We start from the raw sequence: 26554 nt of genomic DNA on the forward strand, positions 1-26554 counted from the left end.
ACGACATCTTTTACTTTAAAACTTATGTGATTTTGACATGTAACATTTTCAATAATTTTAATAATAATTTAATAAAATATATCATATTTATATATTTTTTAAAAAGAATATGAACTCAATCAAGTATATTTTTAAAGATAAGGACTTAATTGATTAAGATCAAAATATCTACTAAACCTATATTTAATTAATACTCTAAATGATTTTAATAAAATATTTTTCTTATTCTTAACTTTTTTTTCTTAATTTTATGTCATTCATTTTAGAACGTATTTTCTATACATAATGATTTTAACATTCTTAATACTCTATACATTCAATTTAGAACGTATTCACACCAATGATACATAAATTTAAACCAATGGACCAATTTGATCCAACTACTCACCCGGCCACAAAATAAAATAAAATAAAATAAAAAGAAAAAAACATGCATATTTATAATTGAAGGGAAAATGAAAACACAGAAAAAAAAACTTTACTTGTTAATTTAATCTCTTTTTATTCTCCTTTAACACTCTTTATTTCTTTTAGTAAATAAATCCCTTAAGAAATTAATTTCAATCTCGAGGGAATATTATTTTCATATTATGGTCCGTACTGATTCTGTGTAAGAAAAAATGATAAAAAATTTGCTTGCCATGTAAGCAGGGAATGTACGCGCAGGAATACCCTTTTATTTATTGTTTTAAGATTAGCAAATTTGATTTGGTTTGTAAATTAATCCACGTGGTGAGTTTAATTAATCCCTAATCCAATCAATTCCCCTAATTCATTCTCATGCTTACAAATTAAAAATTTAAGATATTTAATTAGTAACATTCTAAATAAAACTGTCAGAATTTTTTTATTGAAACGTGTTCACCTAATATAAAGTTTAATAATCTATATTTTAATAAAAATAACTTTCTTAAAACCATAGTTTTTTCCATTAAAAATTAATTAAATCTTATAAAGCTTTTCGATTTCAATAAAAATTACTAAGTAGTAAAAATAAAAATAAAAAAATCAAAACTTTAGATAACGACTTTGCAGTAGAAATGGAGAAAAAAATGTTGGGAAACTAATTTAGTGAACAGCCTAAAATTTAGATAAAAGTTTCAACAAATTTTATAATTACAATAGTAATTATCTCAAATACTGTAATTGGCTTATAAATATATTAAATAAATTAAATTAAAAAGTTATTTTTATTAATGAGAAAACTTAAATTAAAATATATAACATTGCAAGATACTACACCGTTTTAGTTTCCTATAAATCTGACTGAAATGTAAGTGTTGTCTTGTCAGCTTTGTGTACATTGGAGATCGGCGCTTCCCTGTGCTTGCCGTGGTATCGTCGTTCCCGTTTCTAAAGGTATTTTTTTATGATCTTCCATTACATTAATCAAACTATTTTTCCTAATTACACCTCTTAATTAGTGTTTATTTGTCCCTAATCAATCCCAATCCATCAATATCAGCTGTAGGTTTGTTGCTTCTTCCTTTTCCTTTTGATGGGCGTGTGTGTCTTTTGGTAGCTTTGTGGGCTCTGTGCTAATAGCTTTTGTTTATCTGTTTTGTGGTGACCAGATATAATGGCTGCTGAAAGGTCTGGAATTGCCAAAGATGTTACAGAAGTGAGTTTCTGCATTTGATGACCATTTCTGCACAGTTTTTTTGTGTTTTATTGCTAGATCGTGTACTGTTGTTTGATGTTTATTCCATGCAGTTGATTGGTAAAACTCCATTAGTATATCTAAACAAACTTGCGGATGGCTGCGTTGCCCGTGTTGCTGCCAAACTCGAGTTGATGGAGCCATGCTCTAGTGTAAAGGACAGGTGACAATTTTTCCGTTGTCACGAGTTCTGATTCCGAGTTTTAAAATCCATGTTTTTTTCGCATTGTGCTTGTTTTTTACTTTTTTGTGATTTTGTGCTTATTTTCTTGTTTCTGTCTCACAGGATTGGGTATAGTATGATTGCGGACGCAGAAGAGAAGGGGCTAATCACACCTGGAAAGGTTGGTGTACCTTTATAATTAGAGATTAGGAAAGGTATCATATTGAACTGCTGTGGTTTCGGGAGCAAAGGATGCGGTTTTTTTGCTGTCTGGACTTTGATTATTATTTAAACAGCTATACCATGGTTAATTCATTGCTTCGTGTAAATAATGATGTTCATAAACCTTCGATTATGAAGGAAGGAGTAAGACAAAGGTGGTGCGTTGCCATATCCCGCATTATATAAGTAGAGGATAACTATCTGTTCAATTTGTCTTCAAGAGAACACAGTTTTGGTTGGAGCATCCTCTTTGATGAAGTTTATCGTATAACTTCCTGTATATATGTCACGCTTCATTTTGACCCAAATTTAAAAATAAAATGTAAATTTTTTCTATAGAAAAAACCTAAGTGAAATTTATATCACTCCAGTTGCTGATACTTTAAATCTAAATGAATACACTGTTATTTAGAGTGAGAAAGGGAATTGTGGATATTAATTTAGTATACCGCTGAGTTGGAAATTTTATATATAATTCTGATATTGGATCTCTTGTTTTACCAAAGAGTGTCCTCATTGAACCAACAAGTGGTAATACTGGCATTGGATTAGCCTTCATGGCAGCTGCCAGGGGTTACAAGCTCATAATTACAATGCCTGCTTCTATGAGTCTCGAAAGAAGAATCATTCTATTAGCCTTTGGAGCTGAGTTGGTTCTCACAGACCCAGCAAAGGGAATGAAAGGAGCTGTGCAGAAGGCTGAAGAGATATTGGCTAAGACGCCCAATGCCTACATACTTCAGCAATTTGAAAACCCTGCCAATCCGAAGGTATACAGGAAATAAGCACATGTGTTCTGTAAATTGTGCTCCAAATTCTTTACACTTTGCGCAATGTATACTGTTTTTTCAGATACATTATGAGACCACTGGTCCTGAGATTTGGAAAGGCACAGATGGCAAAATTGATGCTTTTGTTTCTGGGATCGGTACTGGTGGTACAATAACAGGGGCTGGAAAATATCTTAAAGAGCAGAATTCAAACGTAAAGGTTAGCATTTAGTTTTTCCGTGATATACATGTTTAGGTACTTTTAGTCATACTTGAACAATATTTTTCTTGAAATGGGTTTTTTTACTAATCTAGGCAAAAATGGGGTGTTAATTACGGATGTGGGTAATTTTTTATTTATTTACACAAATAAGCAACTCATGCTGCCCCAAGAGACTTCATATGAAGAAATCATGTAGGGGATGCACGACTTTTGCTATGACACACGAGAAAAGGTGAAGTGGTGCATTCTCATATGTTTTCATCGATTACTAGTAGTCGGGTCTGAAAACGTGTGTGGGGTGCACGACTTCACCTTTTCTCGTGTATCAGAGTGAAAGTCATGCATCCATGCACGACTTCTTCATATTACGACTTATCTATTTTTGTAAATAAAAAAAAATTGCCCACATCCGTAATTACCACCCCATTTTTGCCTAGATCGGTAAAAGAATCGGAGTTTCTGTTATAGTTGTATCATTCTTTTTTATCTTTTCAAGTACTCTGCATCTTTGCCCTCTATGCAGCTTATTGGTGTGGAACCAGTGGAAAGTCCAGTGCTCTCAGGAGGAAAACCAGGTGAATTATGACCTCTTTAATAATGTGCAGTCATTTTGTGGTGAGCCATAAAACCCCTGCTTTACTAGTTGATTTTATTTGTTGTGTTTTGAGAGCCATGAAATCAAATGAATAGAGTTCAGTTGAAAAAGGTTGAGAAAGACTCAGGAGAACTTTAGGAGAGAACAAAAAACGTAAAACAAAAGCTTGCGTGTCCTGCTTCTACCCTTTCCTTTCTTGCCATTCTCTTTTCATGTTGGAATTACAATTTTGGTTTATGATTACAATGACATTTATTTATAATGTAACCAAGCCTAGTGGATGGGTTAAGGCATGATGATTAGTTTACCATGTGAATGTTATTTACTGGCATTTAAAAAAATTGATTGTGTTTTGTAGGTATAGTATTGAATACTATGATCGTGCTACTTTCCTTCCTATCGTCCATGAAAGATTGAGTTTTGCTTATTCAACCGGCCATAATATTGAAAGAAGATTATTGCTGAGTTTTGTACATAATATAACACTCGCCGTAGCTTTCCTTGTGAATTTTTCTTGACACCATTTCTTGATCCTGACCAGATTGCTCTTCGGAGTTTGAACTAATGACACACTAAACAGGAATCATGTAAAGTTGATGTCACTGTGATTATACTGGCTTTTCTTCATCTTAAAATTACTCCTCTTTAAACTACATATCAGTTTCTATTTGTCTTTTCTTGTATGTTTTGTTCTTGAGGTTGTAACTACTATAGTGTTTCCCAATTTTTCAGCAAGAATAAATCCTTAGGGCTGAGGTAAAGAACTTTATTTTCTAGTTGTGGTTAATTAGCAAATTTGCATTTTGAATGCTCAGGTCCACACAAGATTCAAGGGATTGGTGCTGGTTTTATCCCTGGTGTCTTAGAAGTCAATCTTCTTGATGAAGTTGTTCAAGTAAGTTTTAATCACTTGTGGATAATAATTACTATTCAAGTGATCATGTAATCATACTTCAAAAAATATTATTGGTTATGAAAATAGTTATTTTCATTTAGGGCCAGTTTGGTTAAACTTAATATAAGTATTTCTGAAATAAGCAACTTCTGAAATAATAATTTATTCAGGAAACAAATATGATCTGCTTATTAAACAAACGTAAAACTGCTTAATTTTAAAATAAGCAGATCAGTCAAACGCATAAAAAAATCTTAAATCTGTTTATTCTATTAAAAAAACATTTTCTAAAAAATAAGCACAAGCAAGTTCATCCGTAATCATGTGCATATAGTTTTTATATCCAATTATTGATTTGATGTGGCTGTTTCCTCCTCCATTAATTTGATGATACTGATACAATGTTCACTTAAAGAAGATTTCTAGTTTGAGAATCTTTTAATTGTTTTCTGACATAAAATTGTCCTAAAGCGCTATGGTTCTCGTCTTCCTTGGGCAAGTTCATAGTAGTGCCATGGATAAAGTTCCAGTTCGTGGGAAAACTACACACTATCAATAATTTTTTGTGTGCATTTAGTTGACATAATTATGTCTAATCTGCTTAATTAAATTTCACATCACATGTGGATTAGCAGTTTTAACTTTTAAATAGAATGGGAACTCCTGATATCTTTCAAGATTAGGTGCTGATTTTGGTGCTATGAATACAATATGACTTGACATAAAGAAATATTTTACAATATACAGATTCACTTCTATTATGTAGTAATTGATTTTTTAGATGCATATTTGAATTAATGTGAAAAAAAATGGTATAGATGTGTTGTATTTTATTAGAAAGCTATCAAATATCTAATCTTTTTGCAGTCTTTGTTTTTAAAGTTGCAATAGTTAATATTCCATCAAACCTGAGATATGTGTTACTGGCAGATTTCAAGTGACGAAGCAATAGATACTGCGAAACTTCTTGCCCTTAAAGAAGGCCTATTTGTAAGTTCTAAACCTATAGAAACTGCCCAGAGCGAGCCCCCACTATATATTGTGTTGAGCATACTTTGTATTGGATATTTGGATTTGTTAAAAATTAAGCTGGTTGAACCACTTTGGATATTGTTGTAGGTGGGGATATCTTCTGGAGCTGCAGCTGCTGCTGCCATTAAGATAGCAAAAAGGCCAGAAAATGCTGGCAAGCTTATTGTTGTAAGTTTATCATATCACTAAAATTTCCGTGAAAGTATTTAGAAAAGTAACATAATTGTAGTATAAATTTAATTCGTTATGCATAATATCCATCAAATGATTATTATATTTGTTATATTGGGTAATAAAGAAAACTAAATATGTTGGTTATTACTTGATTTAAGCATTGTCGGTTGACACTGCTTGCTGCAGTAGTACCATTATCATGATTACTTAGCTTTAGACTGTATTTTCATGTTTTGTTCTATTTTTACTCTTGAGCAACTGAATCTATGGTGTGTTTTTCTGAGTTACGGTTCCATTTGGATATGGTGCAGGCTGTTTTTCCCAGCTTCGGAGAGAGGTACCTGTCATCCGTGCTATTCGAGTCAGTGAGACGCGAAGCTGAAAACATGACTTTTGAGACCTGAATTCCGGTTCAGGCTTTCACCTGCTTTTGAATTTTCTTGTAAACCTTATGCAGGCTTTAACGTGGATTGTTAGAGTACTGTTTGCGTTTCTAAAGTTAAACAAAACTTGCTCCAAAAGGCTAAAAATAATGTATCAAAAGAAGAGGGAATAAAGTTGGCCTAGGTAATGTTTTTTTTTCCATTAATACTCTGTTTTAAGAGAAAATCCTAATAACCGGTGCCTGTCAATGAGCATAGTATTCTTACAAAGAGAAAATGGTGTGAAAAGGAAATTATCGGTACGTAATATAATATTAAATGTATCATAAATTTGATTAAAAGTCTACCCAAATAAATGATGATAAATAATAAATTATTAAATAAATAAAAAAGCCATTGAAAACAATGTTAATCGATTAAACACATTACAGAGATATTTTAAAAAGCGTGTAATTGTTTAGTGATTGATCTCAGATAAAAGTAAAAAAAAAAAAAGAACACCGTGAGCCATGTTACAGACACACGTTTATATTAATATTTTAGCTTCTTTTTTATTTTTTTACGAAAAGGTTTCAACTTTTAAAACAAGATTATAAAATACATTTGTATTGATATGACAGAAGTTTCTTCCTAAACATGATAATATCTATCATGGAAAATATACTTGAACAACCATTTTTGACAACATTTAGACACGCGCACACGTGTCAAAATCTGAGTGATCCAGTTGAAAAAATTAAATGAAAATGGACCACTCAGATTTTGACACGTGTGCGCGTGTCTAAATTTTGTCAAAAATGGTTGTTCAAATTTCATTTTCCATCTATCATTTACCACTCGTAAAAATATGAACTTTGAAAAAGTTTGGGGAGCCATGCTCCTCCGGTCCCTTCAAAGCTTAGCCTCTGGATACATACTACTAATGAAAAAAAGCAATATAATTGAATAGCATAATGTTACAGGGAAAGTGATGGCAATGTAGAGAACCACCTTGGCTGAATTGAAAAGGGGGTGAAAGCAGTTCAATTTAGTTTGGTAACACACCAACATTTGATCGATACGATTCAGATTGAACAGCACGTGAATGACCCGGGGAAGGTCCATCATGTAGCAATTGAAAGGTTAGTAACAAAAATTGCACGATTTTGATTTCGTTTAGTATGGTGTGTGTCAGGAGAAGAAATCCTGAATCCCTTTGCCTGCAAAAACCCGGTCAGAAAGCTCGGCTAAAACGGCATTGACAGTAAGCAAAACAACGCTGGATCCAAAGATCACGCCGAGGACTACGCCGCTGGTACCCAAAACCTTCCCGAATGTGGGCCACTCAATCTCGTCGATCTCACGCGCCACCCCGCTCAACAAGCTGTCCTCTTCTTTCTCCTTCCTCTCCGCCATCGCCTTCTTCAGTTCCGATGCCAACTCCGCTTTCGACTCCACTTCCGGTTCAGGCTCCGAACTCTCTTGGCTTTCCTCCACGACGCCGGCCACCGGAACCCGGCGCCTCTCGGGGAGCGGCGATATTGCGATGGAAGTGAGAGGTCGGGGCTTGAAGAGCGCGGAAGCAGTGAGTTTGGGTCGTAAAGAGTGGGGAGGGAACCATGGAAAGTGCGAGCTCGATGTGAGCGGTGAGCGTAGGTGGTGGAAAGCCTGCACAGCCATCAATGACTAAGCACCAGAGAAGCAACGATTTTGTGTGTTGATTGTGGATAACATTTCTCTGTCTTCTCTTCTGAATTCTCTACTCGGGTCAATCCTAACCCATTTCTCTTATGGGTTGGATTACGTGGTAACAGTTCATTGCATAAATCATCATGGGCCTGTAAATTGAAACAAATGTAGCCCCCACAGCTATAGGTTCAATACACTTAAATCATACCAAATTATGATATTGTAATATCAATAGGCTTAATCTAATTTTATGCTTCATTTCCTACTCAATTTTAGAAAAGCGAAGATGGCGCAGAGAATAATTAATAAACAATATTATAATTAAACTTTTGAAACTTATATTAATTCATTTTACGAAAATAATATAGTTTAATTTTTCTCAGTTTTTAATAGAGTAAACTGTCAAATAACTCTTATCTTGAAAAAGCAATTGGAGAGTCTAAAATGATACATTTTATCTCTTCCAATCACTTTTTTTTTTCTCTATTTAAATATTTATTAGCGTTTTCACTCTCTGATCCCACAAACTAATTGTTTATTTTTTGACAGGAACAACTCGTAATGGTTGAGCCTTCTGTAAGGTGATCCCAAATTTCTCATCCATGTTCATATCTTCTGGTTCGAAGCCATCTTCAAGTTTCCACTGAAAGGAGTTAATCAAGGAACCCAACATCAGGAACAACATCCTCGTAGCCAACAGCATGCCAGGGCATATTCGCCTCCCACCCCCAAAGGGTGTCAGTTCAAAATTCCTCCCTTTAACATCAATGTCTGACTCCAGAAACCTCTCCGGACAAAACGAATTTGGATTCTCCCAAATGCTCGAATCCCTTCCAATAGTCCACACATTCACCAGCACCTGTGCATCCTTTGGGATAGTGTAGCCACATACGTTTACATCTGTCTCAGCTTTTCGAGGCAGTAAAAATGGAACTGGTGGATGCAACCGAAGTGTCTCTCTTATTATAGCTTCTAAATACGGAAGTCTTGCAATGTCTGATTCCTTCAAAGGGTTACCTCTACCAATGGTTAACTCCAACTCTTCTGTTGCCTTTGACATAATCTCTGGATTGCGTACTAACTCACTCATTGCCCATTCCAGTGTAGACGTCGTCGTATCAGTTCCGGCAACAAACAAATCCTGGTCAAACATAATTATAAATTTCAAACTTTTACAAAAAATCTAATCCATGCTAATATAAGGATCATTGTTCATACATGTGACAAATGTTGAATCATTGTTTTGTCCATCATCTTCTTCTCCTGAGAGATGTTGAGAAGAGAGTCTAACATGTCGTTGTGCACGTCAACGTGTGTACCTTCTCTTTGCTTCAACCGTTGGTCAACCAAGTGGGAAAAAATGTCCAACACCTTCTTGACATTCTTAGCCTGACGTTTTTTTATGCCTTGTGGATCAATCATCTTCAAGACAGGAAAATAGTCAGCCAGGTTTGGTGTTCCAACCAGTTTGGTGATATTGGTGACCAGTTCCTTGAACTCTCCGGCTTTGCCAGAAGATTGAACCAAATCCATGGAGAAAATGGTGTTTGATAATAAGTTGATGGTGGTCTTGAAGATCGCTGTTCCAATATCCACTGCTTCACCGGTTTGGCAGCATCGGTGGATTTCGGATAGGAGTTGTTGCACTTTGCTACGCCTAACATCTTGGCTAGCATCGAGAGAGTTGCGTGCAAACAACTGGCCATTGCATATTTTCCTCAAGTCGCGCCAAAGAGGGGAAACGGGAATGAAGGCAAGGCTATAGTTTTCGTGGTTCAGAACACAGACAGATTGGGGAATGGTTCGGTTTGACAGAAGGTGGTCATTGGTTAAGAGCACCTCTTTGGCCATCTCAGCTGAAGACACCACAACGGTGGTTATTTGGCCCAGCTTTAGGCTCATCAGAGGGCCATGTATGCTGGAAAGCTTGGCCAGTGATTGGTGGGGCTTGTTACCCAGTTGAAGAAGGTTTCCTATGATGGGAAGAGGATAGGGTCCTGGAGGAAGTTTGTGGTGTGGTTTTCTGAATCTTCCTCGGAATGAAAATGTAACATGGATGGAGGTGCATGCCAACAGCACTAGCAGGGCACAGCTTACAAAATCCAAATCCATCTCTACACAGATTGGTAATAATATGTTGATGCATCTCTTTACTAGGGCAACCATTATATATATACATGAACTCTGCAATATTATAAACTAAATGATACAAAACCAATCAGCATTTTAATATTAAAAGATAGTTGTCATTTGGTTATTTTCAAAAATTCAGGTTCTCAAACAGATTTTTCGTATTGAATGTAGAATATATGAACCCAAAACAGGTTGAATGTGGAAAAACAGCAGGATTTGACCCTCTCTTCTGAGTGGGCTGGTAACATGTTTGTAATTAGTGAAATGTACATGGTAATGCGCCATGCCAAGCATTATCTTGAGTAACTTTCTCATGGATTACTTATTCCACCACTACAATTTGCCTGTGAATATGTCGAAGAGCGATCCTGTGCATAGAATTTTGCTGAAAGTGATTTTTTGACAAACTTGGAGTTTCCAATTCCCAAAACTAAACATATCTCTCTTTATTTGGACATATACCAATTTAACACCAATTTGGTTTTCTTATTTGAATTTGGATGTCATTCATTTGCTTAATTGATTTGTACGGATGGGAATATATGATAAGAAAAGAAAATAAAAATATATGTATATAATTGCTCTTCAAATAGTTAAGTTTGATTTTTTAAGGTATTTTAAAAATAAAATGCGATCTTTTGGTATTTATAGAATAAAAAAAGTGGATAAGGGCCCGGCCCAGGCCCAAATAGAAGAAGTAAAGCATGAGGGTTGATTCGGCCAATATATATAATAGTGACAGTGCCTTTCTGTTTTTACCACCGTCTCCTCTCCTCTCCTATCGGACAGAGGTGAGTGAGTGCGGTGGTTGTTGGTGGCTTCGATGGCATTTATGAGTGAGGCGGTGATGGATGTTGACGTGTCCTGGCGAGGTGTTTCTGTTGACGCAGCCATGGACACTGTTTCTCTCTTTTTGTTCTGAGTCTTACTCACTCTCTTACCTTTTGTTGCATGCTATCTAATGTTTAAGTGTGGGAGGCATGGCATGAATCATCTCAGATCTTGCAATTGCCGATGATCCTTTATGAGTAACTCTTTCTTTCTCTTTCTCTCTCTCTCTCCCTCTCTCTCTCTTTTATGTTCCTTCATCATCATCATCAACAACACCTTCTTCATAATGGCAAACATAATGTTTTGTCCATTTTTCTTCTTCTTCTTCTTCTTACTAGTTTTCCTCTTCCTCATCTGGATATAACGAGATATAACGAGGCAGTGACGATGTTTCCTGAAATTGAATCAGGCACTCGGAGAAGGAGAGGCGGGTCATGTTCTGTTCTGGCGAGGCGATTCACTGTGTGTTCGCAGCCACGACATCTCGCTCTTTTCCCCTCTCTGTCTGACAAAACCTAAATCTGAGCCTCTTCCTTCAAAACCATTTTTCTTTCTTTTTACTAATTAACGCGACAACAACACAAAACCAATCGATATCATTCTTTTCCCTAACTTTTAGATTTATTTTGTGATTTTATTCGTATTCTTCTGTTTCCTACTCTATAATTTTGTGTACTTTGTAATCTATTTATGTTTCCTGCTATATTATTTCTGTTTCCTACTCAATAATTTGTGTAATTTCTTTGGAATTTCTTTCCGTTTGTTTCTGAACAGAGAATGAGATGCTGATATTTGGTGACAATCTATCTCCAAAAAAAGTCCTTAATATGTAGGTAGAAAAAAAAATGATTCTACCTCTATTACTACACATTTCTTAGTACTACAAACAATGTCGAACAATTTCAAGTTGATTTGGGACTGCTGTACACTATCAATTTCTATCATCAAATTTGTTTAAAAAGAATTAAAATAATGTTTATGATAACCATTTTTTAAATGGTAGAGATTTTAGTTTCAAGGTGTGTGCAAAGCAAGTTCTTCGTAGAATTTTATGGAGGGAAGATAAACAGGCAGAGAAGGGAAGACCAAAAGACAAAAGGGTTATGATATTCTAGTTCCAATAAAGTTTTAACTATAAAATTTTATCTTAGTTTTTTAAAATTAGAACATCTGTATTCACCATAAATATATTGTTCACTTATTAATAGAAAAATGTCAACTTATGTCAATTTATTTTTAATATCCTACCTAATGAGTTATTAGTACTATTTTACCCAGACATGTAGTGAAGCAAAATTATTTAATTTTGAAAAACTAAAGAACTAACTTTGTTATTAGAAGTTTCGTAAAAATCAAATCAAATGATTAAGCTTATTTATATACTATTTTGTGGACAGAACTATAATTTAGTGAAATTTTAAATTATATATGATGTTGATCAATTCAGTTTTAAAAATATATTGAATTATTATCAAATTATATTTGGTGATAAGTTCCTACAGTTATTAGTCATGGTATCATGACCAAAATAATAAAAATTGATAGATAATATAACTGAATAGAATTAAAAAAAAAAACATATGTTGTTTTTACCTTCAATAATAAATTAACTACAAAAAACATTGAACTATTCATAATTTTCATATATAGAAAGATGAAAACAGTTAAAAATACAATAGTTTTTCTCTTCACCTCATCGATCGTCTTCAACATTTTTCGCATTCATTTGGTATAAATACAAGTATGCATTTCCATTCATTATTCACCTCTGTGTGTTGTATGAATATTTTTTCTCGCAACACACACGGAGGTGCCTCAAATGGATTCCAAGAATAGTACCCTTTGCGAGAGAACAGAGACAAATCCTACGATTTTGCTGCAAAAGAGTATCATTTTGCTTCTTTCTCGTTGGTATGCCCTTCAAATGGCTATTGAAAATCAATGGGCTGGTTCTGACTCCCTTCAGAAATCGCAACAACTTGCTGCTGATTTATTCTCCTTGTTCTCCAAATCCAAAGGTCGTAAACTATTTTTCAATTCGCTTCTTTTCATGTTCTTTCCATTCTCTTTTCTTCTAACATTTCACCAATGTCTCTTTTACGTGATTTTTCATTTAATTTCAGCATTGGTTCCTATTGAAGAATTAGAAAACCTACTCTATGAATGTATGTTGCTTACATTCAACACAGAGATAGAAGATGGCAGTATTGAACAGGTTTATATGTATTCATCTTTCCACTTTTATATTCTATGATTTGGTTCATTTACCGTATTATGATTTGAAGTAAATAAAACGTATTCTCGACAGTCTAAAGTACTTTTTAACTCTATCACTCAAGCCTAATTTTATGTGAAAAGATTGTGCCTCTTTTAGTTTTATGTTGTTTACATTGACATCATTTGAATTCTGCTAATAATGTTCCGAATTATGCATAACAGGTAGCAGAACAATTATTTGTTATTCATGAAGAATACTTGCTTCGTCAATCATCTTAATGTTTGAAAGAACTACACTTTGAGATAGATAGAAGGTTTTTCACTTCAGAACAAACACACGACTTTGGTAAATCTCGTTAACTTCATGAAATAGCCACAAATGATTAATTATGTCTAAGCTTGATTAAGAAACTGACTATCTGCTATTGCTCCAACAGAGAAAGTGGGAATAATGCAGAAGATAAAATTTAGAATGAAGAAATCTTTCAATTACAATTCATGCCCACAACTCAAACACATTGCAGGTTCGAAAGGTAAAAGTCTTCAAATGATTCATATGAACGCATGAAAATTTCAAAATATTCCTATAACATTGAAAATGACAAAATCATAATGTCATGAGTAATAATATAACGTGGAATGAAATAAAATCAACGGTGATCATGTCTTTCATATAATATAAATGAATTTCATGAATGATACTAAGGATAAAAGAAGCAGGGTATATTGTGAAATAATTATTGACTAAATTAGAAATATGTAATTGAAGGGGAAAAGCACGTGGATCAATGTTGTATTATTGACAACTGAAGCATTTGAGTTTGTGGCATCAGTGCAATTTTGGTTCTTGAATTGTTTTGTATTGAGGATGTCTCTCATAGATTGGATCCAATAATTGTAACTCTTGTACTAAAATTAGTTGTTTTCAATAAAATTTTAGTATTTGAACGTAAAAGAACTTCAAAAATCGATTGTTATCCAGTTCCAAATAGTAAACATGTTAATAAATATTCAAAATGTCCATCTGTGAACTCAAATAGCTGTCCACATATATTGTAATTCATGTTCATAATTCCTACTTTATTTTCAATCCATTCGTATGGTTATATATAATTGTGTAATTAAAAAAAGAGAAGAATTTTTTTCATCAAAAGCTTATTGTTAGACTTTCAATAATTTTCTGTACACTAGTCAAAACATCTAGATTTACTTTTTAAATTATTGCTCAGTTGTCAATATTGAATAAAAACCATATATATGATAATGATGGTGATGATTAAAGCAGAAAAATGTATAATGCTATAGTTAAATTGAAAATAAGTTGTATAAAATTATGACATTTATTTGGATCTGGGATTTATGAGAAGCAAAAGCAATAATAAAATAAATTAGAAACAAAGAAAACCAAATAAATTTGATCAATGAATAATATTTACATAATTAAAGTAGCGATATAAGAACTTAAATTCAATAAGAATATATAAAACGAAATGGTGTTGTAAAAATATTGACTAAAGTTAGGATTTATTAAGTTTAATACATTAAATAATTTTGAAAAATATGACTACAAATACAGATATATTTTAAAAGTGATAATACTACTAAATTAAATTGCATTTTAAGTATAGACTTGAAAATCAATTCAAATCCAAACTAAATTCGATTCATTAGAGTGGAATTAAATTTAAATCTATATATTATAAAAGAATTAATTTAGAGTTTTTCAAATATAAATAATGGATCAAATTTTTAATTTAAATTAATATATCGATTTTGAATTTGATAATTTAACAGACCAATTTAAATTCAAAATAATTTAAAATTATAAATATATTTTCTAAGAATAAATTTATGATGAAAATTTGTTGACATTTTACATTCCATCAAATATGAAATTAATTAACAATTTTAAAGTATAAAGTGATTTTTAATAGTTGAATTTGAGTGCATGTTTTTAAAATAAGAATAAATAATTTATTCTTTATGAGTTCAATGTTGAAACGTGATCGTAGGAGGTAAATTGAATTTTTAAAAATTCGATTAAAATCTAATCTAAATATAAATAATTGGATTGAAATCAAATTCAAAATAATATATATATATATATATATATATATATATATATATATATATATTTATATAGTGATATTTACTTTTTATCTTCATATTGCTAATCACTGTGAAATTGAATTAAGAAAAATAAATAGGAAGGATATATTCTCACATTTAGATGTGGAAATTAAAAACACAACTGATAATTTAAGAGAAATCTTTGGTTTCTAAGAAGGATGTGGTAACAGCAAAAGATAAATTTTTTAGTATACAGAAGTTAGATTACTATTTTGATACTTTAGAAACAATCTTGTTATGTGGCTCCTGCTGTTGCCTGGATAATCATGGTGTCTGGTAATCAAGTTGCAGAAGTAGCAACACTTCAGTGAGGCTTTCTTTGAGTCTGAGAGATCGTTGTAACAGTAGAAAAATTATTAGCTGATTTAGAGGAAAAGAAACTCAAACTTCTAAGTGTAAAAACTGTGACTCTTATGTGGTATTCACCGACTCCATGGTTATGATCATGTTTATCTCTTTTCGTGTCTCTCTTCTCCTTTTGTACCATTTTGTGCTCTACTTTTTCTAGGTTGGATCTTATGCAGGAACGAGACAAAGTGCATCACCTAAAGCTGAAAAACGCAGTCTGCATCTGTGAAGGAGGCACGTGACCATTTCTTAACTCCAAGGAATACTTACGAAAGAGTTTGTCTAAACATATGTATGTTGAGTATCATATTTATTGCTTTTATTATTGTTCATGAGAAAACCTTAAACAACATACTCTAAAATTGAATGCTGAATTGGAAAGTTAGATTAATGTTTTATTTCACATATTATCTGATGATCTATGTATGTGTTTGATAAAATTACAGAAGAGACTGTTATGAAGACATATTTATTAGATTACATTATGTTCTTGGGTTTTACATTCTTGGTTCGGTGTACTGTTCTGATGTGTTTTTTTGCCCAAGTTTCAAATTTTCAAGCATAGTAATTATAAAGATAAGCCACTTGGGATTTTTGTCATTTCTTGTAACCTCGATTGTATCAATTTTTGAAACAGCTGTACGAAACGGACACCATTGCACCGCACATCTTCACCAACGAAACAAACCAACCAATCCCCTATCTTTTCATTTCAGAAGCATGTTACCTATTTTGACAAGTGTTTTTTACTTGCTTTGGTTTTTCTACGTTATAACAATTCCAAGGTTTTTGTGCATTATGGTTCCATTGAAGAACTATAATGCTGGAAACGGAATATGTGATTACGTTACTCAGATTGAATATTGAATGTGCTCTTTGATATTTTTTGGCTGACAAAATTGAAGGAGGTATTGTGTTAGATATTCTCACCTATTATTATTATTATGATCTCTAAGAGTCCATTTTTACTACTGTAAAGTGTTTCTTATCATCTTTCACTTTGACTTGTGAAAAATCTTGTCCATTTTGCTGTTGGGTGCATTCTTCCTAACAACATACTAAATAGTTTGTGTTTATTTTATAAGATAATGGGAATGATGTGATGGATGTGATAAATGAACATTCTGAAGTTAACACGGATTGGAATCTTGTAATTTTCTGCCCCTTTCGTTGAAACTTGAGGCCGAGGTAGCTGAGTTTCGACAGGATTTTAGAAAGTGTCAAAGAGCTTTGATATAAAGTGACTGAAGAAACACTTCAATCACAAAAAAACCTATCTTCAAAATCTATCTCAGTCATGAAAAAAATGTATTGGCTGCCTCAAAGGTCTCATCAAGTGCAGTAAGAGTAAGAAAGAAACAGATAAAATGGGAGCTGGATCTGAAATGATGAAGAAGGTAGCCAATGATTTTAGCAGGACTCTCCACCATATTATCAAGAAAAACTTTTTGCTTTAAAGTGATAGATTAAATTGCAAATCTTCTGTGACGATTTGAATTTTCTCCAATTTTCGCTGTCTTAGCATTAAGTGTATTTGCTGTTATCATCTTGGATGTTTTAGCATTAAACGCGTTAATGAGTTTTATTATTTGAAAACTATAAAACAAAAATAACAACTTCAAATAATAAAAAATATTAGTCATTTTAAGATTATTTTTATATTAATTACAAAAATTTATATTTAGACAAATTAAAACAAATACTCAATTTAAAAATTAAAAAAAAAATACACAAATTTATAATTACTTATACCTTCATTTATTTTTCATATAGTTATATTTTTAAATTAATAGTTTGTCTATTAATTACCAATAATAGAATACTGCCTCTGTTTTTACTCTGATCTCTATTTTAGTTTACTTGTTGACTCACATAAAATTTAAAATGACCAAATTGGCGACACAAGCATGTAATCATTGAAAAACATTAAAACACGCAGCAATATTAATCAAGTGCTAGTACTATGAAAAACAAAAGTGTATTTGATGGGAGAAAATCTGAGAAAAACAACAGCAGAGAAACACTACAGTATCTCCAATTCAAGAACAACCTTAAAAAAAACTAAGACAAGTAACAAACTAAAGCGATGGAGTTAAAGTAGAACAAACAAACTCTATACAAGCACGGGTGTAGAAGCAGCGCCCGTGCCTCTGAGGTCATCTGCCCGGACGCTCTTTGGCACCGTCACGACAAGTTCACCACCGATCACGACGGCGGTGGTGAGGTCCGGCCGCGTGGAGTCCGGCAGGCGGGTCCTCCAGACGTCGAGGTGGAAGTCTTCGAAGGGAATGTGCAAGGAGACAGTTTCGCTGACTACAACCTTTGTCATTCCGGGGTGGATTTGGACGATGTGGGCCTCCACCTGTACGAGTTCCGGTGTCTCCACCACGAATCGGAAGCAGTTAGGAGCTTCATGGAAGGACACGTCAGCATCGGCGGGGATGGGGAGTTGCAGGACTCTGGTGAAGACATGAGGGAGCCTCCGCAGCTTCTTGGTGGTGGCCACCTCCGGCTCCGCCTCGAAGAGAGGGCTGAGTTGATTTTGGACGGCGATGTTGCGCTTTCTGGCCATTGCCTATTTAGGAAACGTAACTCTTTGTTTGTTTCAATGTTTGGGTTTTGCTGCACGTAAACACTATAAAACGCGTTTCCCTTCCCACGCTAACCTTCTGCCTCTTCAAAATTACAATGTTACCCTTCTCAATTAGTAAAGGAAAATCACTTTTTGGAAATTCATTCATTCATCTTTCCACCTGATTTTCAAATAAAATAAGGTCATTAAAAATATAAACTTTGTTGTAATTATAAAAAGTAAAACAGGATGTGCTAAACTATTATATAAAATTTATCAGGAATTTCAAGATATCCTCATCTTTATTATTACTTTATTATTAATGAATCTCATTTTCACAACCATTTTTAAAATTATTAAGAAAATATCATCATGGTATACACTAATAGTTTTGTTATTTATATTGTTTGATTACTTTACTGTTTACAGCTATTTTAAATTATTATCTTCAATGTATTTTAGAACTGTCATAGTCTCTAAATTTTTAACTTGCATTCCATCATTTTTATAAATTTTATACTAATTTTATATTTACACTTTATAAATGAATATATGACATTCTTCACCGTCAACAATATTAAATAGTTTAAACAAATAACTTTGCATAGTGGAATAAAATTGAAAGTCTATACGAATTTGTGTGTCGGCGTTCAATTTTAATTTATAAGGTCATTTGGTACATCATAAAGGGTTTAATATATAACTTCAAATAAATTAAAAAGTTTTTTAGTTAGTTGTTTAGTCAAGTAAAATCAAAATAGTTAAAATCATTATTATAATTAAAATGATAAAAATTTCATAATATTTTAGGATATAAATTTTACTTTCTAAAAAATAATATATATATATATATATATATATATATATATATATATAAACTTACATAAATTATTAAAATAAATTTATTTCCTTTATCACGTTACAAAAAATATATGTATACAGTGAAAGTTACTTGAAGAGTTTAAATGAGTTTTATTTTATTTAAAAATTATTCAGTAAAAAAAATGCAAAAGAAAATCACTTTTATTTATTTTCAATTGAGTTCAAATTTTGTTTTTATTGAAATTTTCGATCATAAAAAAGTGAATGAGTGTTATAGTTAAGAAATATAACAATGTTAATTTTTAATTATATTAACTTTTAATTCTGAGTCTATGTTTTATTTGAAACCAATCATTCATTAAAAAAATGAGAAGTACGATACCATGATCCATGATGTTTTGTTTGACTATTTGTGCATATTTGTTATACCATGATCACAATATTTTTATATAATTTGATAGGAAATACTATACAAAATTGCAGAATCATACACAACTAAAATCTCAACTTTTACTACATAAATAAAATTTAAAATTTAACTAAATACTATATAAGAAGTAGTAAAAAAAATTATTAAAATCAAATCTAAAGACTATAATATGAAATAAAATAAAAACCGGGCTGGTTTAAAACATTATCTTTAAAAATAATTAAGAGGGAAAGGAATTCAGATTTATCATAAAAATAAATAAATGGTTAACAATTTAATTACCTATAAATTTGTCTGAATTACAAGAAGCTGCCTAAATTATACTTTTTGGAATAATCTTTTTTATAATTTTAGTAAATTTTAAAATTGATAAACATTCTTTTATTTTAATTGCACTTCATACCATTCCCTTTTTTCCCCTCTTCGCCGTTTACTTAAGTTTTTGTTATTAATAATTCATGATAAAAAAATATTGGTTTCTGTTTCACGATTAATTAATGATAATTAATTAAAATAAAATCATTAAACATAATTTATATTTGAAAAATAATTTTAGATTATTTTTCTAATAGGTTTTAGTCTGACAATAAAAATAAAAGTAATAAATTTTTATTTTTTCATTTTTCAGAAAAATTGAAAAACATGAACATATAAATATAGAGACTTGAGACGTAGAGACAAAGGAGGAAGGTGGTGTGATCCTTCCCTGGAAAGTAAAACAAAATAAAAGGCTTCTCTACGCTGAAAACAAATCACAAAGAACAGCATATATAAAATTATAAATACATGCAACTAAAGAATATGTTTTCCTTAAATTAGTAGCATAATATAAGACTTTTTTGGTTTTATTTTCTTTGTTAGAACTTTTTACTGTTAATCTTCTCTTGTTAAATCAAACCAGAATAACGTCATGACTAATAATAATTGATGTTATAAAAACTGTTACACTAAATATATTGAAATAAAAATAAAAATTATATATTTATACAGATTAAAATATTTATAATTTAAAAGGTTGATTTATAGTTTAATTATTTTTTAATTAAAAAAATTACTTATATAATAAATAAAAACTACTTACAATAAAATTATTAAAAATATTTATATTTAATTTTATAATTATAATAATAAGAATAATTTTTTCTATCATCACAGAAAAAGTGATCAGATACAAATGTTTTCACTAATATTTATATAAATTTATACGTATGAAGAGAATTTTCTTTTTAGTATCCACATTTGTTTTTTAAATTTATCCTTTAAATAATTTTTTTTAAAATAAAATAATTATTTTATCAATTTTAATTTTTTATATATATAACTTTTTTCGAATTTTTCATTTTTTAAAATTTACCATTTTTTAATTATAAAAGTACCTATAAAATAAATACAAATTATTTAGAGTAAAGTTATAAAAATTATTCATATTTAATTTCATAACTATAATAATAATGATAATTTTATTATTTTTTATTATCATGATGGATACATATGTACTGTTTTCACTAGTATTGTCTAATAGCAATATGATCAATTACTAAAATTTTAAACATGGATAATATATATGTATTATTTTAAAACTTAAGATTACTCTTAAAGTTATTTGATTGTTAATATAAATAGACTATGTTTGAGAAGGAAACAGGGAAATCACTATGGTAAGGCTTGCAATCTTTGATGGAATTGTTGAAAACTAGCATGCCTTACTCCACCAATATCAGGCCCATGCTGTTTCCACAATTCAGTGATTCTTGGTTCTAGCAACAACCTTCACCAAAAGTAAATAATGTGCATGGCAAGTTCAATAATTTAACCTCTAATTTATCTACTAAATTAAAGCTAATACAGTTTCAGATTCCAACTAATAAACTGTTCCTGGGAGATAGTAATAGAAAACAGTACTGTTTATTTCGTCTGTGAAATATGGTTCGAGGGGTGATTGATCTAAACAGCTGCTGTAGGCTCAGAGTTGGAAAGGTCTTCATGATTCCTCATCCGACGCCAACGGCGAGATCTTCTATGAGTCCGATTCTGTGTTCTTGATGGTTGTTTATTGGGGGAATCAGAATGAATTGTCTCTTCCAAAGGATGAGCATAACCAAAAACACAATCAAGAGGGTCTGACTCCCACAGCGTATCAGGAGCAGTGTTTATCTGTAATCAAACGTATACCAAAAAATTATTACATGCAAAAGAAAATCTACTCTTGGTCTATCATTTTAATTACCATTTTCCGGTTGAAACTGTATCTTTTTATATTAGGCACAATAATTTGTTGTTTCCCTCTGCTACAAACAAGTACATTTTTTCAAAGTTTTAATTCTATCAAACTAAAAACTACTTTTAAAAAGAGATTAAATATGACCATATTGTGCTGTTCTTTTGAAGGGAGACAAGAGAAATTTTGGCACAAAATCGACACTGATAAGTCATGAATAAACCTATATAAGACATCAAAACTCTATTTTCAATCCAAAATTTTAGACAATAGGTTTATAGGTCATTTTACTTGCATCATCTTATTTATTTTTACCCAAAACTTGCTTCTTGCCTATAATTCCTAACACATTTTATGAAGTCCTTTATTGCTACTGCTCTCACAACAAATCAGTAATTTTTACTTTGATTCTCGTTAAAAAAATATTTTTCAGTTTTTCAATTTATACTTTATATTTCCATTTGGTTTCTCCCCAAACTTTTTCACGCAGCAAGTTGAATTGAATCCCGAAAGATTTTCCAATTTATCTTTTACCAGGTTGATCAGTATGGAACTCGTGTATAAGAAATCATCATTTATTGTGAGTGAGACAACTAGTGAAGCTACAGTACGTCAGTACTGTTACCCTTCCCCTCTAAAACTTTTGCAATGTTTGCAGCCACCAGTTAAGCTACTGTTTTATTTTCTTTAAAGAAAACAATTAACAAAGCATACATTGATATTTTGCAACCCATTGACATAGTACAACTGAGCTTAAATCATGTTTATTTTTCCTTGAATAATACACAGTACTCAAGGAGGGTATGTACCTAACTTTCTCAGTGTGCACAAATGAAGTTTAACAGTTCCTCTCCCCTTCCCCAAGACATTTGAGAAGGCCAAAGCAAAATCTACCCCCCTGGTGTCCCCAACTCAGTCTATATATATCCTTCTATCCTCAAATTAGTTAGAAATTAGCATATTTGATTGCACTAAAAGCTTTAACTAAAGAACAAGAAAAGGGAAGTCTAAGAATACTTACAAAAGTATGCTTCATCTCATGATTTGGTTTTTTGCTGTTGGTGACATTTCCAGACCTGCCTTGGGATTTATCATTAGAATCATAACGAGAATGGTCTTCGGATTTATCATAAGAGTCTTGATCATGAGTCCTACGACCATGGACTGCCTCGCTAAAGAAATTCCGGTATCTCCATCTTAATTTAGGATTATTACTCGAATCGTCAAAAATCCTCTCCAAATAGAAATGTTTAGATATAAGCCGCATCACGGAGGGATCATTCTGGTATTTTGTCACCATTCTGAAATTTAACAATAATTAAAATGAGGGATCATTCTGGTATTTTGTCACCATTCTGACATTTAACATGGACAGTTCCAATTGCAAAGATGATAATTATATTTCAAGCAAAGTATAGGCATAAACCTTTAACTGGTTACAACAAATAAAACAGGTTTTAATTCTCAACTCACATATTTCATAATTAACTGACAATGATTAGGATTTTTTGTCCGTATTTATCAATCAAGTTAAAAGTGCTACAGTGGGTCCTGGTGTTTGCATTTGAAGCCACTCTTGCTCCTATTCTTTGTATAGGTTTAATTAATAGAATTTAGACTTTTACTGCCCTTTTATAGTAAGTTTTGCTTTTATAACTACATCTTATTTTAAATATGATGATGGAAAACTGGAAACAATTGGACATAAAATCTCAAACTGTATCTGCCTAATAGGAGGCAACAGCTAAAATGACATTACATGTTTATTAAACTCAAATGGTAAAAAAAAACTGTTTTTTGATCAAGTGACCAAAGTTATGTTTGTAAATGCTAGAAGGAACTAAACTAGTAGAAGAACAGGAGTGGCTAAGCACTTCAACAAGATAACTAGAATGCAAAAGAGAAGTGAAAAACTTAAATGTGGAAAAATCTCTAGATTAATTGGAACAATTTCAACTGCCATCAAATTCTTCTGTATAAAATTTGACAGCTAGAACATTACAAGGTATCAGTTAAATCCCATAGCAATTTTGTTTGGACTAATAATAGTTGCGTTTTTAACCAATAAGTCAGTTGGGGGAAGGGGGATTTTGCAGTGAAAACAGAAATGAGTGTTTGGATTACCATATCTGGTACCAAACACTCATTTACACTTCCCAATGCACAAAATGGAGAAGTTATAACATTGCTGGATTGAAAGAAAAGCATAGGTTACTTCATGTGAACTGTAACACAAAAACACTATAATGGTCACCTTATTTTCAACTTACCCTAAATACTCCTATAACCAAGTAATAATAAACTTTCCTTGCTTTTAATAACTCTTCACCATCATTCCTATCAATCCTAGACTGTCTTTGATATTATTTGAAACTTGTTGCCTATATTCCTCCATTTAATAACGTACTTTCTACTTCTATTCAGAACATATAATTGACACTTCACATTGATCTTGTTACACAAAAAAAGCTTTGCAGTTTTAATCAGCCAACCACCTATCTACACAACTCGTCATAGTGGAAGAAAGCTAAGCTGAACTGCTCTGCTTATGACAGCATTTACTTTATTGCCTACCTAAAAAACTCCACAGAATGAGATGGCAATTGGAACTCATAGCACAAATGAAAAATGTTTACCAAGTCTGAGCAACTGAGACGAGAAAACCTACATATTCGCTAACTCCTTCTGCAATGTGCTACCATCCATTGCAAGAATCAGATCTGCACGAGAATACAATATTCTATTACCTAGCCAATGTCCACAGATAGTACCAGCTCCTGAAAAAGCATAAGACAAAAAACAAGACTTTCATAGGAAGGCCTTAGTAAAACACTAGAAATAAAAATAAAACAAGTGGTTTCACTTACCGACTGAAAGGTAGGCTCTGATTGCTTTACTGAGACTGAAAGGTGCTGCAATAAAGGTATAATGCTCATGGTCATACTAACCCCAATGAGAATCTGCTGTGACTATGACAGTATTACTAAAATATGTAGGACTCTTCCTGGCTATGCAACTCTAAAACAAGAAGTTAGACAATGACCCCCTACCCCCCACACCCATGGCGGGGGAGGCCCTAGTAAAACAGTAGAAATAAAGATACGAGTAGTTTTTCTTACTGCCTGGAAGGTTGACTTGAAGTGCTTGTGCTTTACCGAGATTCCGAGTTGCTGCAATAAAGGTATAATGCTCATGGTCATACTAACCCCAATGATAATCTGCTGAGACTATGGTAAAATAATCAAAATATATAGGAATCTTCCTAGTATGTCGCTATAGAATAAGAAGTAAGACAATGACCCCCTCTCCCTCCATCAGGATGTTAAGGTAATAGAACAATGTTTTTTTTTTTTTTTATATTTCTTAGCTTAGTTATCCTTAATATCATTACCAGTGCCTGGATTAGTCACCAGTCCAATTTCTTTTAACACGTTAAACATACAATGTCTCAAAGCCTTCATATATTAAAACAATATTCACTAAATCATTATAAATTAGCACGAGAATAATCAAGGATGCTAAAATCACAAACCAGTCCATGCAGCTGCACCCCCAGCAAGTGCACTAGCAGAGAAATCGCTCAGAAATCTAGTTTTCCACGAATGAAGAATATTAGCTTCCCGAGGTGTCAAATTTTCCTACAAAAGAAAAAGACAGATATTTGGTGATAAAGCCGATAGCATGGATTATGTTAAGTCCATCATCAAAGAACTTTCACAATGTGTGCCCGAAACCTTTTCAATGATATTTGAAGGCAAAGAATCATGTCCTTTTATGACTATCACCAATTATAAAAAGCTGATTTTAACTAAATTTATTCCACATGTAAAAGCATTTATCTTGAAGTCCAAGTTGCACACCCAAATTAAAATTAAGTGAAGAAAACACCGAATCTCAGCTCTCAGACGCCGGAATCAAGAAATGACAGTGAAAAGTAGAGAGTATAACAGTAATACTCAGAATTAATCTGATCCGAGATATACATTGACACTGATTTGTAAAAAATGAATTGAAGAAGAAAGGAATTAAAAGCCCTAACTGAAGAGAAAATGGAGATAAAAAGGAAAGAACCTTCTTCGAAATGATAACTTTCTCAAGATCTGCCCATACTCCAATGAAACTCATTACCGTTCCCTTCTCTTCTTGCTTCCTTTCAGTATCAGTTTCTCCTTCTTTGAAAGAAAAGAAATATAAAGTGTTAAAAAATATAGCATCAATTCTACTCATTAATTATAATCACATAAAACTGCTGTCTGGGGCAACTATCTGCATTCTTCATTTTATTTTATAATCTTTATAAATATATAAATTTTCTATTCTATAAAAGTAGGATAATTAAATATATTATTTATTAAAATCATGTTATGATACAAAAATCAGTTATATAGTATTAAATTCCTAATACTTACTGATTAATTATGCTTATAAACAATTGTTTTTTTTCAATCTAGGTTTTGTTATTATAATTTTAAAATCTTATTATAAATAGAACAGAAAAATAATTTATCTGTATGAAAGAATTATATAAAATATAACTGGGGTTTAATAGAAATTTATCCTTGTCAAAATGTGACTATTTTTGCTCTAAGAAAAATTATAACTTATTTCCACTTGCATTTTATAGAAATTTATATCATCATTCATGTATTTATTAGGATCTCAGTTTGAAAATTACACGAACAATTTTTTTTTTTTCAAAAGATAATTTTTATATGATAAATATTATTTAACATGTTCTAATAGAATAATTAATATTCATAATCCTTTTTTAAAATAATTAATTGTCATAATATATATATATATATATATATATATATATATATATATATATATATATATATATATATATATATATATATATATATATTATCTATGAAAGATGTAACTAATGGTATAGAGATAAGATAAAAAAAAGTTTAGAAAAATGACTATAAAATCAAATTTACTAATAGAAAACTTTATTTAAAGTTTAATTTTTTATAATAAATTAATCAAGTATCATTTTAACCATTAATATTCTTAATTATTTGTTAGACTTTACAAATTTACAATTGTGAATTTTCAAGAA

General features: G+C 31.6%; 6 protein-coding genes across 8 annotated transcripts; 2 read left to right on the forward strand and 4 right to left on the reverse strand.

Moving 5' to 3' along the window:
* The first annotated feature begins 1247 nt into the window (after positions 1-1247).
* On the forward strand, positions 1248-6319 carry LOC124841708 (cysteine synthase). The gene is made up of 11 exons (XM_047318029.2): positions 1248-1359; positions 1575-1621; positions 1714-1823; positions 1947-2004; positions 2552-2815; positions 2898-3035; positions 3562-3613; positions 4449-4528; positions 5459-5518; positions 5648-5728; positions 6046-6319. Exons 2-11 carry the CDS (start codon positions 1580-1582, stop codon positions 6136-6138), a joined length of 978 nt encoding a protein of 325 aa, XP_047173985.1. The 5' UTR covers positions 1248-1359; positions 1575-1579; the 3' UTR covers positions 6139-6319.
* Positions 6320-7037: 718 nt separating this feature from the next.
* On the reverse strand, positions 7038-7857 carry SECE1 (secE/sec61-gamma protein transport protein). Its single transcript, XM_047318030.2, has one exon. The coding sequence runs from the start codon at positions 7774-7776 to the stop codon at positions 7288-7290; it is 489 nt and encodes a 162-aa protein (XP_047173986.1). The 5' UTR covers positions 7777-7857; the 3' UTR covers positions 7038-7287.
* Positions 7858-8320: 463 nt separating this feature from the next.
* Positions 8321-10275, reverse strand: LOC124841713 (geraniol 8-hydroxylase-like). The gene is made up of 2 exons (XM_088100483.1): positions 9004-10275; positions 8321-8926 (listed from the first exon to the last, which is right to left on the reverse strand). Exons 1-2 carry the CDS (start codon positions 9949-9951, stop codon positions 8321-8323), a joined length of 1554 nt encoding a protein of 517 aa, XP_087956609.1. The 5' UTR covers positions 9952-10275.
* A 377-nt stretch (positions 10276-10652) lies between these two features.
* On the forward strand, positions 10653-16363 carry LOC124841723 (Pre-rRNA-processing protein TSR2, conserved region). 3 transcript variants are annotated; one of them, XM_088100482.1, is made up of 6 exons: positions 10653-12767; positions 12873-12964; positions 13189-13312; positions 13404-13499; positions 15605-15736; positions 16082-16363. In XM_088100482.1, exons 1-3 carry the CDS (start codon positions 12569-12571, stop codon positions 13243-13245), a joined length of 348 nt encoding a protein of 115 aa, XP_087956608.1. In that variant the 5' UTR covers positions 10653-12568; the 3' UTR covers positions 13246-13312; positions 13404-13499; positions 15605-15736; positions 16082-16363. The 3 variants fall into 3 exon arrangements, with proteins under 3 accessions (XP_087956608.1, XP_087956607.1, XP_047174004.1); XM_088100481.1 differs by having other exon boundaries at positions 15621-15736; XM_047318048.2 differs by lacking the exons at positions 15605-15736; positions 16082-16363 and having other exon boundaries at positions 13404-13830.
* A 1040-nt stretch (positions 16364-17403) lies between these two features.
* On the reverse strand, positions 17404-18043 carry LOC148191852 (uncharacterized). The gene has a single exon (XM_088101075.1). It carries the CDS (start codon positions 18014-18016, stop codon positions 17558-17560), a length of 459 nt encoding a protein of 152 aa, XP_087957201.1. The 5' UTR covers positions 18017-18043; the 3' UTR covers positions 17404-17557.
* Positions 18044-20897: 2854 nt separating this feature from the next.
* On the reverse strand, positions 20898-25713 carry LOC124848713 (uncharacterized). The gene is made up of 7 exons (XM_088100115.1): positions 25558-25713; positions 25019-25124; positions 24606-24656; positions 24354-24398; positions 24155-24263; positions 22508-22787; positions 20898-21422 (listed from the first exon to the last, which is right to left on the reverse strand). The coding sequence occupies exons 1-7, from the start codon at positions 25711-25713 to the stop codon at positions 21213-21215; spliced, it is 957 nt and encodes a 318-aa protein (XP_087956241.1). The 3' UTR covers positions 20898-21212.
* Between the last annotated feature and the right edge of the window lie 841 nt (positions 25714-26554).

This window comes from Vigna umbellata, chromosome 10 (assembly GCF_029865625.1).
Source record: "Vigna umbellata cultivar VRB3 chromosome 10, Vumbellata_1.0, whole genome shotgun sequence".
In the NCBI taxonomy this organism is placed as follows: Eukaryota; Viridiplantae; Streptophyta; class Magnoliopsida; order Fabales; family Fabaceae; genus Vigna; species Vigna umbellata.

Bases quoted from the DNA above. Each gene is read 5' to 3' on its own strand.
- LOC124841708 (XM_047318029.2), top strand. From the start codon at position 1,580: ATGGCTGCTGAAAGGTCTGGAATTGCCAAAGATGTTACAGAA. The intron at 1,622-1,713 runs GTGAGTTTCTGC...TATTCCATGCAG, and splicing joins TTGCCAAAGATGTTACAGAA to TTGATTGGTAAAACTCCATT. The intron at 2,005-2,551 runs GTTGGTGTACCT...GTTTTACCAAAG, and splicing joins GGCTAATCACACCTGGAAAG to AGTGTCCTCATTGAACCAAC.
- SECE1 (XM_047318030.2), bottom strand. From the start codon at position 7,776: ATGGCTGTGCAGGCTTTCCACCACCTACGCTCACCGCTCACATCGAGC.
- LOC124841713 (XM_088100483.1), bottom strand. From the start codon at position 9,951: ATGGTTGCCCTAGTAAAGAGATGCATCAACATATTATTACCAATCTGT. The intron at 8,927-9,003 runs GTATGAACAATG...ATGTTTGACCAG, and splicing joins TGATTCAACATTTGTCACAT to GATTTGTTTGTTGCCGGAAC.
- LOC124841723 (XM_088100482.1), top strand. From the start codon at position 12,569: ATGGATTCCAAGAATAGTACCCTTTGCGAGAGAACAGAGACAAATCCT. The intron at 12,768-12,872 runs GTCGTAAACTAT...ATTTAATTTCAG, and splicing joins CTTGTTCTCCAAATCCAAAG to CATTGGTTCCTATTGAAGAA. The intron at 12,965-13,188 runs GTTTATATGTAT...TATGCATAACAG, and splicing joins AAGATGGCAGTATTGAACAG to GTAGCAGAACAATTATTTGT.
- LOC148191852 (XM_088101075.1), bottom strand. From the start codon at position 18,016: ATGGCCAGAAAGCGCAACATCGCCGTCCAAAATCAACTCAGCCCTCTC.
- LOC124848713 (XM_088100115.1), bottom strand. From the start codon at position 25,713: ATGAGTAGAATTGATGCTATATTTTTTAACACTTTATATTTCTTTTCT. The intron at 25,125-25,557 runs GTTCTTTCCTTT...TTTCTTTTGTAG, and splicing joins AAGTTATCATTTCGAAGAAG to GAAAATTTGACACCTCGGGA. The intron at 24,399-24,605 runs GTAAGAAAAACT...CCTTTATTGCAG, and splicing joins TCAAGTCAACCTTCCAGGCA to CACCTTTCAGTCTCAGTAAA.